The following is a 13,106-nucleotide window of genomic DNA, read 5'->3' as shown; positions in this document are numbered from 1 at the left end:
GTGTTTCATGTTGAATTTCAAAATGTCACATTTTTAAATTTTTTGTCAGTTTGTACTTTGTTTATGGACAACTATAAAATGGAATGTAAATGAAAGTGTTAACATAACATAATTCAGCATGTTTCATTTGACTTTATGAAGCAAAATGTGTTAATTCTGTAGGGTGATGCAAAACTTTTGGCCATACAGTAGCTGTAGGGCTGATTTTACAAACTTAAGATGCTCTGCAACAACAGGGACTGTTGAACAGTGCAAGGCTGGGTTCTGTCACCACTGAAATTAGTTTTGTGGCTTCAGATTAGCCCCCAGGGGACATTAGTCCACATAACAAATCCACCACAGAATTCAGCACCTTGGGCAGTCAGGAGGTGTTCACAGGGCTACAGAGTATGCTGCTATGGAGCCCGTCAGCAGCGTGCCCTTCAAATGAACGTCTGTAAGAAAGCACTTCCTGGAAGTGTGTGGAGGAATAGAATGCTGCTGCGTTTTTAAACAGTAACAGGCTTTTTTATGTTTCTAGGTACGTGTTATACCTTGGCTGTCTTTCCACCTACTTAAATCGGCAAAAGAGTTTCCAGAGTTCAAATATTGCAACTAGATTTGCAGGTTATAGGTGACTAAATGTAACAAATACAGTCCTCTGTTGGCCATAAAGCCAACGAGAATTATAATGCATTGTTGTTTTTTTCTGCTAAATACTGTGTAAGTTGACCCAGTTTTTGTGTCTAAAAGTAAGACGCTTTTGCTTGCTGGAGAGAGAGTTATAGAAAGAGAGATATAGAGATATGAATGAGAAGTTGCACAATTAATATTTCATACTGTCATGGTTTATAGTCCAGGCTTATCAAGTTGCCCAGCTGTGCACTTCTAACTGTCTGATCCCATGTCTTCAGCAGACAGCTTCGTGGTTCTTTGGTGCTTTCTTATTTCTGAGTGGACTGTCATGTTGATTTATTCATGTCTTCATGCTCTGAAAAGTGCATTCGCCACTTTGTCTATTTGAAAGAGATTTGTATTTCTTATGTTAATAAAGGTAACAAAGGTACTAGGAACACAAAGCCACTTTTTCAGGAACATTATATTATTAGTCTGTAGACACTTTCCCAAATAAGGGCCTTTAGAAAACCTTTTTTTTAATGTATTAACCCTTACACATTATAAAAGTTTTTGTAGCTGCATGTTTGTGTTTGTGTAATAAATCCTCTCCTCTTCTGCATGACATAATATATGTATGTATGTATGTATGTACTGTATGTTTCCCATCTTGTTCATGTAAGTTTTCTGTCCTAGATCTAAATGCTTTTGCCGAAATTACCAATAGCTCGTTCTTACAAATATCCTAATTGTATCGGTATGAGAAGCAGTTTTGGTATGGACATTCAGTAAATCCAATGCTGCGTCTGCCTCCTCTTGACAGAACCGTGATGTAATCCAACTAATGTCCTGCTTTCAGACAGGTGAAGCCCTGACCTCTGCCCTATATCGTCTCTCTGCCTGCTGCTCTCTGCCTGCTGCCCTCTATCCTAGATCAACTTGCTATAGAATTCTTTTTTTTTTTTTTCAACAACTTTGTTTGACCCTTGGGAAGAAGGACCTTTTTGTACTAAGACAAATGTGTCTGACCGAAAAATGGAAATTTCTCGGGTACAGGCTCCAAATAATTCCAGCGCCCTAGAGAACCTTCCAACAGGACTTATTTATGCATCTTGCTTGGAGCTACACCTACTACATATTTGTCATGTTTTCATTTGGATGTCAAACTTTTCTTCGCCCTCCTTTAATTTCAAGTGAAATGATGAGGCACTGCCAGCTAATGCTTCTGACAGCCATTACTCATGTGGCTGTGTTCCATAAAATCATTGCCGATGCATAGAACTCAAGCTATGTGCTTTTTTTTTTTTTTAAAAGCTGGTGGCTAATAGCCAAAATATAAGGCAGGCTGTCCATCTGTCTGCCTGTTCCCCTCCTGTATTTTCTTTTAACCTGTTGCAACATATCCGAATAGGTTTTGTTCAGCAAAAAAAAAGTAAGAGAGAGAGGGAGACCAGCATAAATTTTAATGACATAGACCTTTCTAACCCTGTTGTATGGTCTGATCTGTTGATGAGACAGATTCTGACACACACAATACTAATGGACGAACAGCAAACAACCACTGTGCAGTTTGTCTGTTTGCATCCTTTCACTAATGTCGGTTTCCTTTCTTTGGCAGGCGACATCACACAGAAAGGCTATGAAAAGAAGAGGTCAAAATTAATTGGTGCCTACCTCCCACAACCACCAGGTAAAGTAGAGGGCAGCTCTGTAGTGGCCTTCAAGCCTGTGGAATGTATATCTGAACCTGACAAAGAGACGGGTCCGTGTTTGCATGTATGCAGCGGCAGGCAGGGGTGGCTTCAGAGCATGGATGAATTGTCGCCTCTTATATTGCCTTTATCAAAACATTTAATTTATTTAAGAGATTTCAAGACTGGTGAGGTGGAACAAATGCTTATGAAATATTCACTAACTAAGCATAACTCTTGACTGTATGCATTTGTATTTTTTCCCATTATTTTTCCTCTGAGAAAGAAGCACTTTTTTTGTCTGTAATAAAATGCATTAAAGTGTAATTTGATGCACATGTGCTACAGTGATCATTACAGAAAGGTTTTGCTGCATTCGATGCAGTCCTGTTTACAGCCCAGTTTGAATTCTAGTCTTGTGGAACGTAGCTGTGTAGATTGTCCACAGCAGGAGCCTCCTCAGTGGGGAATCGTTGCCTTTCCTGACAGTTAGAGGGAACAATGTCAGCCACTTTGAACGCTCTTCCTCCACTGACTGACAAAAAACAATATATGAGAATGGCCTGAAAAGCCCCCAATGCACAGCTCCCAACGTATTGTTCAGGTGGTATCAGGTGTGTCTTGTCCAGTGTTGAATGTCTCTGTGCTTCTGTTGCTTGTCACTATATGTTGTGCATGTCTGCATGCCCGATCTGTCATCACCCACCTGTGGTTCTCTGCCATGCCAAGAACACCTGGGTACCTGTCTTGAGGGCCAAAGCAGCCACTGTGTTAATGTTTGAATCGGTTGAACAGGTGCCCACTGTCATGCCCTTTGTGAAGTCGCTGGGGTCCTTCTGTTGCTGAATAGTTGCACTTGAAAAACTCTTGGAAAGTGTATGTAGGTTTAGTGGATCACATGGAGTGACATGTGACCACATGCATTTGTATACATTGCAGACAAGTGCATTTTCCAATGTAACTTATTTTCTCGAGTCCTTTGGCCAATAAGTATATAACAAGATGATTCGGGTGCAAGTTCGTTTTATGTTCTGTATGCTTGACCAGGTCTTGTCAAATGGTATTGTTTCAGTAGGGGGATTTGCCTCTGCATTTAACTGAACTACTTTTCTGTACATTTACTGCACTGTTTTTTACTAGTTGTTTAAGCAGCTTAAACATGACACACTTGCTGGCATGATACCCTATGAAATCGAATATGAAACTCTGATACCGGCAGCAGTGTAACTGGCAGTTCCTGAGCTCGATCTAATACCATTTTACGTTGGGGAGATGAACTCTGACACACACATCCAATGAACATTTTGCAGAAATCAAATGGCTTTGGTCAGCTGCTTCCAGCTATGTACAGCCCAGGTTTCGTTTCCAGTCATTCCTTTTCACTGCCTTAGATATGGAAGGGAACAAACTTTTTTATGCGATTACAATACACATGAATTCTGTTGGTTGTTTATGGCTGTCTGTGAAATTGGTAGCTGTATATTGGCTACAGTGATAATAACACTAATGTTCTGAGCTCATGTCCTTGGGGGTCAGAAAATAATTTAATGGGGAGAATAGTTACTTTAAGGTGGTCGTCGGTAACCAACGGGCCATGCAATAGAGGTGTCTGGTGCTGATCATAATAGCCTGAAATAGCCTGTTGGATTAAAATACAGACTACAAGACTTCTCAGTCTTTCACTGCACTGCAGTACACTACAGTTAGATGCTTGTTATAACAGTATTAGACTGCCATTGTGTTCTTTTGATCTGCTATAGAGGTTTAAGCATGCTTGTTAAACGTCTTGGTGTGACTGGGAATGAAAAGCCGTGCGAGGTGTGTGATAAATGTTGGGCTAGAGCAGAGCCAAAGGTTAATAGAAATTATCTTTAACGGATTGGTAAAAGCTGTGCGGTGACACAAATCAAAATTATGGTTGGTGACGTGGAATGTGTTGACGTGTTCGTGTGATCACTTTTCACAGAGAGATAGTGATGAGTGCTAACCTGTGCACAGTAAGGAGTTAAATGTCTGATGTGCTTCTTGTTTTTGTTGTTTTCAGGGGTGGATCCATCACTGCCTCAAGAACGCCGCACCCCAGTTACCCCGTCCTCCTCCTCCCGATACCACCGGCGCAGGTCCTCAGGCTCGCGGGATGAGCGCTACAGATCAGGTGCGCACTGAAACAAAAACAAACAACATCCTATATCTTTACCTGTATCGAAGTTCCTTTTAAAACATTAGTAATTTGTTCTGCCTTGGAGTGTAGATACACTGCTGTTGTGGATTATGTCCTGTTCCCTGTCGGTGAGATGAGATGAGATTAAAAGCTCTATGACCATGAATGCAGACAAGCCCGGCTGTTTTGCATTTGAGGTTTAGAAGCTCGCTTGCGGTGCGCGGGGTCGCCAGGTCGCACCCAGCCTCCTTCCTGTTACATTGGTACCGTTACTCGGATCTCAGAGATTGGCTGCAGCTGAACGCTGAGATTAAAGGGAGGAATGGTGTTGTGTGATACACTGCCATTACAGATTCTGTCCCCTGTTGGTGAGGTGAGATGAGGTTAAAAGCACCAATGCAGACGAACCCGGCAGGGTCGCACAGGAGTTCTGATTTCCTGTCCCACACCTCCTGTTTAAATCATTCGCTAGCTTGAATGGTTCAGATTGCTGTTTTTAGACACAGGGCAGTGCCTGCTGATTTATACTGATCATGATTATACTCAATTTCAGCTGTTTTAGAAAACAAGGTAATTGTTTCCAGCTGTGTGTTTTTTTTTTTTTTTTTTTTTGCCAAGTGTGAATGTAATAGGTTTTTAAAATTATATACAACTGCATGAAGTGATTTTTTATTTTTTTTTTATTATTTTTTTTTAAACCGCCTCAGTCTTACAGTTGTCACCCATTTGACTTTCTTTGCTTTTGGGTGTAATTTTCTTTAAAAACAAGCACGTATTGTAATTTCAGTATTAGAGCCATCAGTAATAAAAGGTAGATTACCATACCCTGTGTTGCCTGTAAGCACATGTAAAATGTAAGTTTCATATTTGTAAATGACAGATGCCATATGGACAGAGAGACAGACAGAAAGTGCCCCCATATACCCTTAAATTCCGATACTGTTTTCTTGTTAAGTTTGTATCATTTTGAATCAGAATAGGATATGCTTTTCTCTAGCTACATGTAAAAATAAGTGTCAAACACAAACACAGACTGACGGACAGCCTCCTCTTACCCAGAGATTATGAGGCCTTCACCAAAAGTTATTTTGCGATTCGTGGTGTTGCATCGTTCTGTGTAAAGATTTATGTCTTGATTGTGCTGCCGCACCCATAGTTCCAGCACCCCTGCATTACAGTATGCAAATTAGGGTTAAAATGACGTCTCCAGGTGACAAAATGTATTCATTTCTTTTTGTCAGCTCATCTCCCACGTGCTGATAATCATCCCAATGCTTCACCTTTTCCACGTTGTACTGTCCCCCCCGCTACGCCACTGCAAAGTTGCCTAAATATTAACTCTATCATTCTGTTCTTCTCTTGACTCGCGTGCAGTTTTAATTTAAGATACAGTCTTTTTCACATTTCCATTTTACTTCATGTTTACAAACCATTCAATCTGACATGACACAGCCCTGAGATGATGTCTCCCAGGGTTCCTTTTTTTTGTTCATAAAAACTTCTGTTTCTAGTTTTAACACTGTTTGTTTCCAATTGGATGTGAAACTTACTTGTATAACTGTACCTGGCATCCGATTTGTGTGTGATGGTTCAACAACCCGTAAGTGAACATTTTCTAATGTTCCTGAAACAATTTTACTTTTTTCTTTCCTTGAAAGAGAAAAAAATATTTGAATGGTGTCACTATAGCATATGGTGATGGAGCCCTTCAATACTCATGGCTTTAATGCAGTTTGATTTCAGGCCCTCTGCCAAAGCATTTCCTCTACATTAGATAATATAGGGGCTTGTTGGCAGCCTGTCACCAGCAATAAGGACTATTGTAATGAAAGATGTACTAGTGGCCCCTCCCACATCATTCTTCATTCTCTGCAGGGGTGTTGTGTTATTTTCAATGTACAAACCTTAATGAGAAGCTAGAGAACAAAATCCCTGGTCATCCAGATAAGTCAGGATTGACACAGTCTCCTGCATGTGCACACTGTTTCATACCAAGTGAAGATATCCAAGAGATGAAGCATGGAAAAAAGAATACAGTGATGCTGGCTGTTTGTCATTTCACTATGGAAACCAATGTTAATAAAAAAAAAAACAAATGTAATAAAAAGAAAAGATTCTGCCAAAACCACAGAACGCCAACAGGTGGTATCTTTTGAAGCATTCTTTGTAATAGCGGCCACAAACCATAATTGTGGGTTTCTTGTATTGTCATTTCACTTGTGACTTGCCAGCCAAAATAAATACGTAAAATAAGGGACAAAGGAATAGCATTGTCTTTTTGTTATCCATCATAATCTACAAGCTTTTTTGTGGCATTTGTAGCAGATGCAGGATTAACATATCCTTTGAGCAAGTCTGCATTGTACTGTATGCTGTAGTCCACAGTTTATACACTCTATGTGAACAAAATGGAACTTCATACATAAGGACTGGAAAATATTAAAACATGCATCAGAATTCCGTAATGTTTTAAATACTAAAAAACACACAAAACACATGCTAGGTAGTTAGCCAAGGTTTAGAATGCTCTAATTCACTTCAGCGCAATGTACATTCAAACAGAAAAAATCAAATTACCTTAATTGGCTATGTACAATAACATATTTGGGCATCAAAATCGGATTGCATTGTTCTGCCCTGTCTGTAGTAAATGTTATGTTGTAACAGCTGTTTTTGTTTTGTATAGATGTACATACAGAGGCAGTGCAGGCGGCCCTGGCTAAACACAAAGAACGGAAGATGGCAGTGCCCATGCCCTCAAAGCGCCGCTCCCTGGTGGTGCAAACTTCAATGGATGCCTACACACCCCCAGGTGAGGAACAAATACCCATGCCAGGTAATGCAACAGCTGCAAATACCCAGCCTAGATAATACAATGGCTGCAGATACCCAGCCCAGATAATACAATAGCTGCAAATACCCAGCCCAGATAATACAATAGCTACAAATACCCAGCCCAGATAATACAATAGCTGCAAATACCCAGCCCAGATAATACAATAGCTACAAATACCCAGCCCAGATAATACAATAGCTACAAATACCCAGCCCAGATAATACAATAGCTACAAATACCCAGCCCAGATAATACAATAGCTGCAAATACCCAGCCCAGATAATACAATAGCTACAAATACCCAGCCCAGATAATACAATAGCTGCAAATACCCAGCCCAGATAATAAAATAGCTACAAATACCCAGCCCAGATAATACAATAGCTACAAATACCCAGCCCTGGTAATGCAATCACTGCCAGTATTGTTTTGACTGTGGAACTCAGCAAAGTGGCAACACAGCAGTGATCTTACGCTGGTGTAATTGCATTTACTGAATGTCATAACATTTACCCTGCACTAGAATACTGTAGATTAATAATGGGGATGCTGTACACTAAATAACTATGCAGAAAGGTTAGCTTATGATAACTAGTAAAATAGCTGTAGTGTTTTATACTGAAAAGGAACAATACAATTTGCCTGTATTAGACTTGTATGAGGCTGGCCTAGTGTTTTCTTTCCCATGCTTCTAGAGTAGCCTGCAGTTTTGAGTGGAGGTGTCTTTCTGAGGCCTGTATGCATGTCTGCAGTGTTAAGAGTTAAATATGCAATTTGAATGCAGCGTCTTGAAATGATCATGGAGGCTGTACTCAGAATGTTTGACACACTAGTAGAAAATGGGACAAAACAGCTGTGTTTCCCTTTTCACTGTAAAGTAACTTTATTAGGTTCTAACAGCGCATGTGAAATTTTTTCATTGTCAGGATATGAAGCACACCAAATGTTTCCATATCCTATTGCAGCATGAATATATCAGGCTTAAACATTAACCCCATTCAAAGTCAGTATTTCAGTTAAAGCTAGGAAGGCTGCATGGACTCCATAATAACAAAGCGGTTTTGTCCTTCCTTCATAGACAGAGAAATGTGGCAGCCAGTGAAACTTTAACATGCAAAATGCATGCAGACCAGCCTGAATCCCACCCAGCCCCACAGTGCAGTACCTTCCTGATTTGCCATCGACTTCACACTGCTGACATATTTAAAAAAACTAAGGGGCTAAATAAATAAGCACTGGTCTTTGGAGATAGTGTTTTTGTTTTGTTTTTTAAATTAATTAATCAATTTCATAATGTGCAATGACAAGAGCAATAGCACCCTTTTTTTGTTAAATGAAGCATAATTAAATGTAGTTCTTGCAGAACAAGAAAACAGACCATACTGTAGACCTGTCAGTTTTCTGATTTTGCATTCTGCTTCAATGTATGCTAATCAAACCTGTTTATGAAAAAAAAAACACCACTCCCTCTTTGTTTTGTTGCAGTGCAGTGTCACTGTGTCTCTGCTGTTTTGAAGGTGCAGCAGGTGTGATGATTTTAACCAGGCATTTCTATTCCCTCCTAGACACCTCCTCGGGCTCAGAGGGAGAGGGCTCTGGGCAGGGAGATTCCCAGGGGACGCCCACCTCTAGCCAGGGCAGCATTAACATGGAGCACTGGATCAGCCGGGCCATCCATGGATCCACCACCTCTTCCACTACCTCCTCCTCCTCCACGCAGAGCGGAGGCAGCGGGGCAGCCAGACTTACGGACCTCACAGCTCAGACGCATATCGGTGAGCGCTGGAACACCTGGCTGTTTATACTGCAAACATTACCAAAACCTGTTCTGTGACCTAATCTATTGCTTTTGTGTTTAGGGTTATTTTTTGTTTGTTTTCCCCCCAGGGACCTATTGCAAATTTATATTCCTGTAACCGAATATATCTTGCATACTAACTAATATATAAACTGGAATCTAAAGGGAAATATATATAGACATTTGTATTTTAATAGACTGCTGCTGCTGCTGTCCATCTGAAGGTTGAACACTGAATATGGGTTGGTGCAAAAATGATCTATCAAAGTATCTTCAAGATGCTAAACATGTTTTAAAATAACAAAAAAAACACACCTTTCTGTAATGTTCAACAGAAGCTTTTAACTCCTGCATTGCCAAACATTACTGGTTGCAGGTGTATAAAATATGTATTATTTTTAGTATGAAATTGATTTTGTAGAGTGCAGAAACCACCAGGAGTCTATGGAGACATTTAGACAAACAAATGAATAAATACATACATATATAACAGCTACTGGTGCTGCAGGACTTAGCAGACAGGGCTACATTTCCTGCAGGATTATTCAGCTATGTTTTCATCTAGACATAGTTGTATGGTGCCTATATGTTAGAACAGTATCTTAAGGGTTTGTGTTTGTAGGCAAATTCAAAAAATGAAAAGGGATCTAAGGTAGAAGACACTAAAAGACTAGATTGTTAACCGTGGAAATGCCCAGTTCTTTTTTTGTGTATTTAACCTTGGCAATGCAGTATGAGCATAAGCCCCCATTGGTCTGAAAAGCAGCAAAAAAGCAGGACCTATGTCAGCAATGAAGTGACAGCCTTGCATGCCTAATTCCATTAGCTTTTAGATTGTAAACAAAAAAAGAGAGTTGACTTAATTTAATGTTTTTTTGTTGATTTTAAATCAGAAATAATAATAAAACGCAGGTTTGTTTTATTCACTGTTTCATATTGCCCGTGTTTATAATTTTTTTTGATAATAATATACTAACTAAGAAATAATGTCTTTACATTGTGTCTCTAATTACTGTGTGTTTACATAATAGTTGCATAGTAAATACATGTGTACTTACACATAATTACAATGTTATAAAGCATAGGTACAATGCACTTAATGTGTAATCTTTTTGCATGATATATGTCAATCACAGTTGTATCAGAAAGGGGTTAGGGTTAGATCATGCAAAAAAGTACACATTAAGTACATTGTAACTATACATAAAAACATTCTAATTATTTGTAAGTACACACATATTTACTAAGTAACTACTATGTAAATACATATTAATTAGAGACACTTAGTGTAAAGTGTTACCAAACTTGTCTATTTTTGTATTTGTTATTCCCTATTTTTTGTTTTGAGATGCTGCAGTACACAGCTACCATTCTGTGTCCAAACTGGCATCTTGCCTTGTCCCCTCTCCCCTCTAGTAAGCTTAGCAGGTGTGGTAGGATCTAAGGTTCTGGTTTTCCCTCACATCCAGGGCCAATTGCTCACCTTTCACTGAAGAGAAAAAGTAAGAGTGGCACAGTTGAGAATGGAAATTCATTGCGTCGGTCCTGCGAATTTGGATCTGAACTCGCCTGGCAACCCTTGGAAACAGAGGGTCAGTATACTAGCACATCAAGCGTGCCCGTCAGTCAGCCTGAATATCAGTGTGTGATTCATACAGTATGTGCCCCGAACACTGTAACATGGACAAACCAAAATGCTGCAATCACCACATGCTATATATATAGACACACACAGACATATATACATATGCATATGCATAGGGTGTTTGTTTAATGTTCAGCTCTATGTGTCTGTGTGTAAAACATACAAATAGACAACCCGATATATTGCCATATAATTGCCGTGCATACAGTACAGTATAAAATATACGTATTCCAGATTAAATCTGTTTTTCATTGTGTTATGATTTGAAAATGATCAATTAATCAACGTTTTAATTGCTAGACTATAATGTAATTTTTGGCATAGCAGGACAGAGCCTGGCTACCAAATGATGTGCTAACAGAAGTCTGTTAGAGGCTCTTGCCATTTGTCCAAAGTTGTGCAGTGGATTTCACGTGTTCTTAGGGCTGGTGTTTGAATAATCTTCTTATGTAAAGATATTACAATAGCAGACATTTCGCTTATTCAGGTTTTAGAATAACAAGTCTTTTTAAGTGTGCATCTGTACAGTATGCCATTCCATTCTGTTAAAGGACATCTGTTCATTGCATTCGGAAGGTCACGTTTTTATTTGATGTAACAGGTATAAGATAAGGGATTTTCTTCCTTCTATGCAGTCTATGTTTGCACCGTGCTGTTTTGTAACCAGTGCCTCATATGTGTAATATGAAGGCGTCCACTTCTGCTGTATTGATAGTGATAGTCTGATGCTTTTACCAAAGCCCTGAGTATTCCCAATGCAGATTAGGGGTGGGTAGTTCATTCTAAAATGTGTAAAGTTTTAAAAGGATATTTCTTAAAGCATAAACTCATAATTAAGAATTTAACCTTGAACTTGTAAATTTGCAATTCTTCCAATACACTGGCAATGTGTAAATTCTTTATGAAGACGTCACTGATTTAAAGATGAATGAGTACACTTACCTCCCGTGTGATTTAGAATAATATTGAAGGAAATTACCTGCATTACTCATGCATGAGTGGTGGGTGTGAGATTTTTTTTTGTTTTTTTTCTTAAATAATAAGTCAGGCTTCAGGCAATCTTCAATCAAAATAGTTTAATTCAGGAAGACAGTAAATCCAAAGACAGTACAAAATGTAATCACATGCAGAAGCTGCAGGTAAACCTCCAGGTCTCGACAAGTACAAGTTACAGACATTTAATATACAGGGCAGGTTATGCCCCACAGGTAGTGGAAATCAGCATTGAACAGAGCCCGCCCCTCTTTACTGGAGGCACGCCAGCCCGCGCCCCATTGAAAAGAGCTCGCCCCTCTTTACTGGAGGCACGCCAGCCCGCGCCCCATTGAACAGAGCTCGCCCGTCTTTACTGGAGGCACGCCAGCCGGCGCCCCATTGAACAGAGCTCGCCCCTCTTTACTGGAGGCACGCCAGCCCGCGCCCCATTGAACAGAGCCCGCCCCTCTTTACTGGAGGCACGCCAGCCCGCGCCCCATTGAACAGAGCCCGCCCCTCTTTACTGGAGGCACGCCAGCCCGCGCCCCATTGAACAGAGCTCGCCCCTCTTTACTGGAGGCACGCCAGCCGGCGCCTCATTGAACAGAGCTCGCCCCTCTTTACTGGAGGCACGCCAGCCCGCGCCCCATTGAACAGAGCCCACCCCTCTTTACTGGAGGCACGCCAGCCCGCGCCCCATTGAACAGAGCTCGCCCCTCTTTACTGGAGGCATGCCAGCCCGCGCCCCATGATGGCACCTTTTGGCCGTAATGTTGATTTTTAGACCCAGTTTTATTTGGGTTTATTGTGGATCACACCTATACTCAAAATCCACTTTTTAAGTAGAAACAATTCATGCATAAGCAAGGGCGATCCACCCATGGTCACAACTGCTGTCCTGAGAATCATGAAAAAACAGTTTCTATCCTCTTCAGACAGGGAGCTACCTCAGGCTGGGTGCAAATTTACAAAGTTACAAGGACAGGGCAGTGCTAGCAGTGGTATAATAATAATAATAATAATAATAATAATAATAATAATAATAATAATAATATAATAATAAACTTTATAATATAATAATAGCCGACCTTAAAAGCATTCATCTCAGAGTGTTTTACAAAAGAAAATACAACAAGTCATCAAAACACAGAACCCAACCACAGAACTACAGAATCATAAGAAAGCCTTTCTAGAAAAGTAAGTCTTAAGACTCTATTTTAAAACACTCAAAGTAGCAGAGTCCCTAATCTCCTATAAGAAGAGGGTTCCACAATTTAGGGGCATAGCAACTAAATGCCCTGTCACTCATAGTGCGTAGGCGAGCACAAGGGACACTCAGCAATCTGATCATGTGAGCAGAGGTTGCGGGTAGGAGTATAAAATGATAAAAGATCAGATCAATAAAG

General features: G+C 40.1%; 1 protein-coding gene across 12 annotated transcripts in view; it reads left to right on the top strand.

Moving 5' to 3' along the window:
- The window catches only part of LOC121310568 (disco-interacting protein 2 homolog C-like), a 166,246-nt gene that overhangs the window by 89,403 nt on the left and 63,737 nt on the right, over positions 1 to 13,106 (top strand). For 9 of the 12 annotated variants that reach the window (XM_041243675.1, XM_041243671.1, XM_041243672.1 and 6 more), the window contains exons 2-6: positions 2,213 to 2,284; positions 4,330 to 4,440; positions 7,133 to 7,258; positions 8,848 to 9,057; positions 10,550 to 10,672. In XM_041243675.1, the coding sequence (XP_041099609.1) occupies positions 2,213 to 2,284; positions 4,330 to 4,440; positions 7,133 to 7,258; positions 8,848 to 9,057; positions 10,550 to 10,672 (642 nt within the window). The remainder of the gene's footprint in view (positions 1 to 2,212; positions 2,285 to 4,329; positions 4,441 to 7,132; positions 7,259 to 8,847; positions 9,058 to 10,549; positions 10,673 to 13,106) is intronic. The other 3 variants (XM_041243677.1, XM_041243676.1, XM_041243674.1) reach the window with 2 other exon arrangements.

Source organism: Polyodon spathula, chromosome 3 (assembly GCF_017654505.1).
Source record: "Polyodon spathula isolate WHYD16114869_AA chromosome 3, ASM1765450v1, whole genome shotgun sequence".
In the NCBI taxonomy this organism is placed as follows: Eukaryota; Metazoa; Chordata; class Actinopteri; order Acipenseriformes; family Polyodontidae; genus Polyodon; species Polyodon spathula.
The sequence above is the reverse complement of the archived record's forward strand: the minus strand, read 5'-3'. Positions and strand labels throughout refer to the sequence as shown.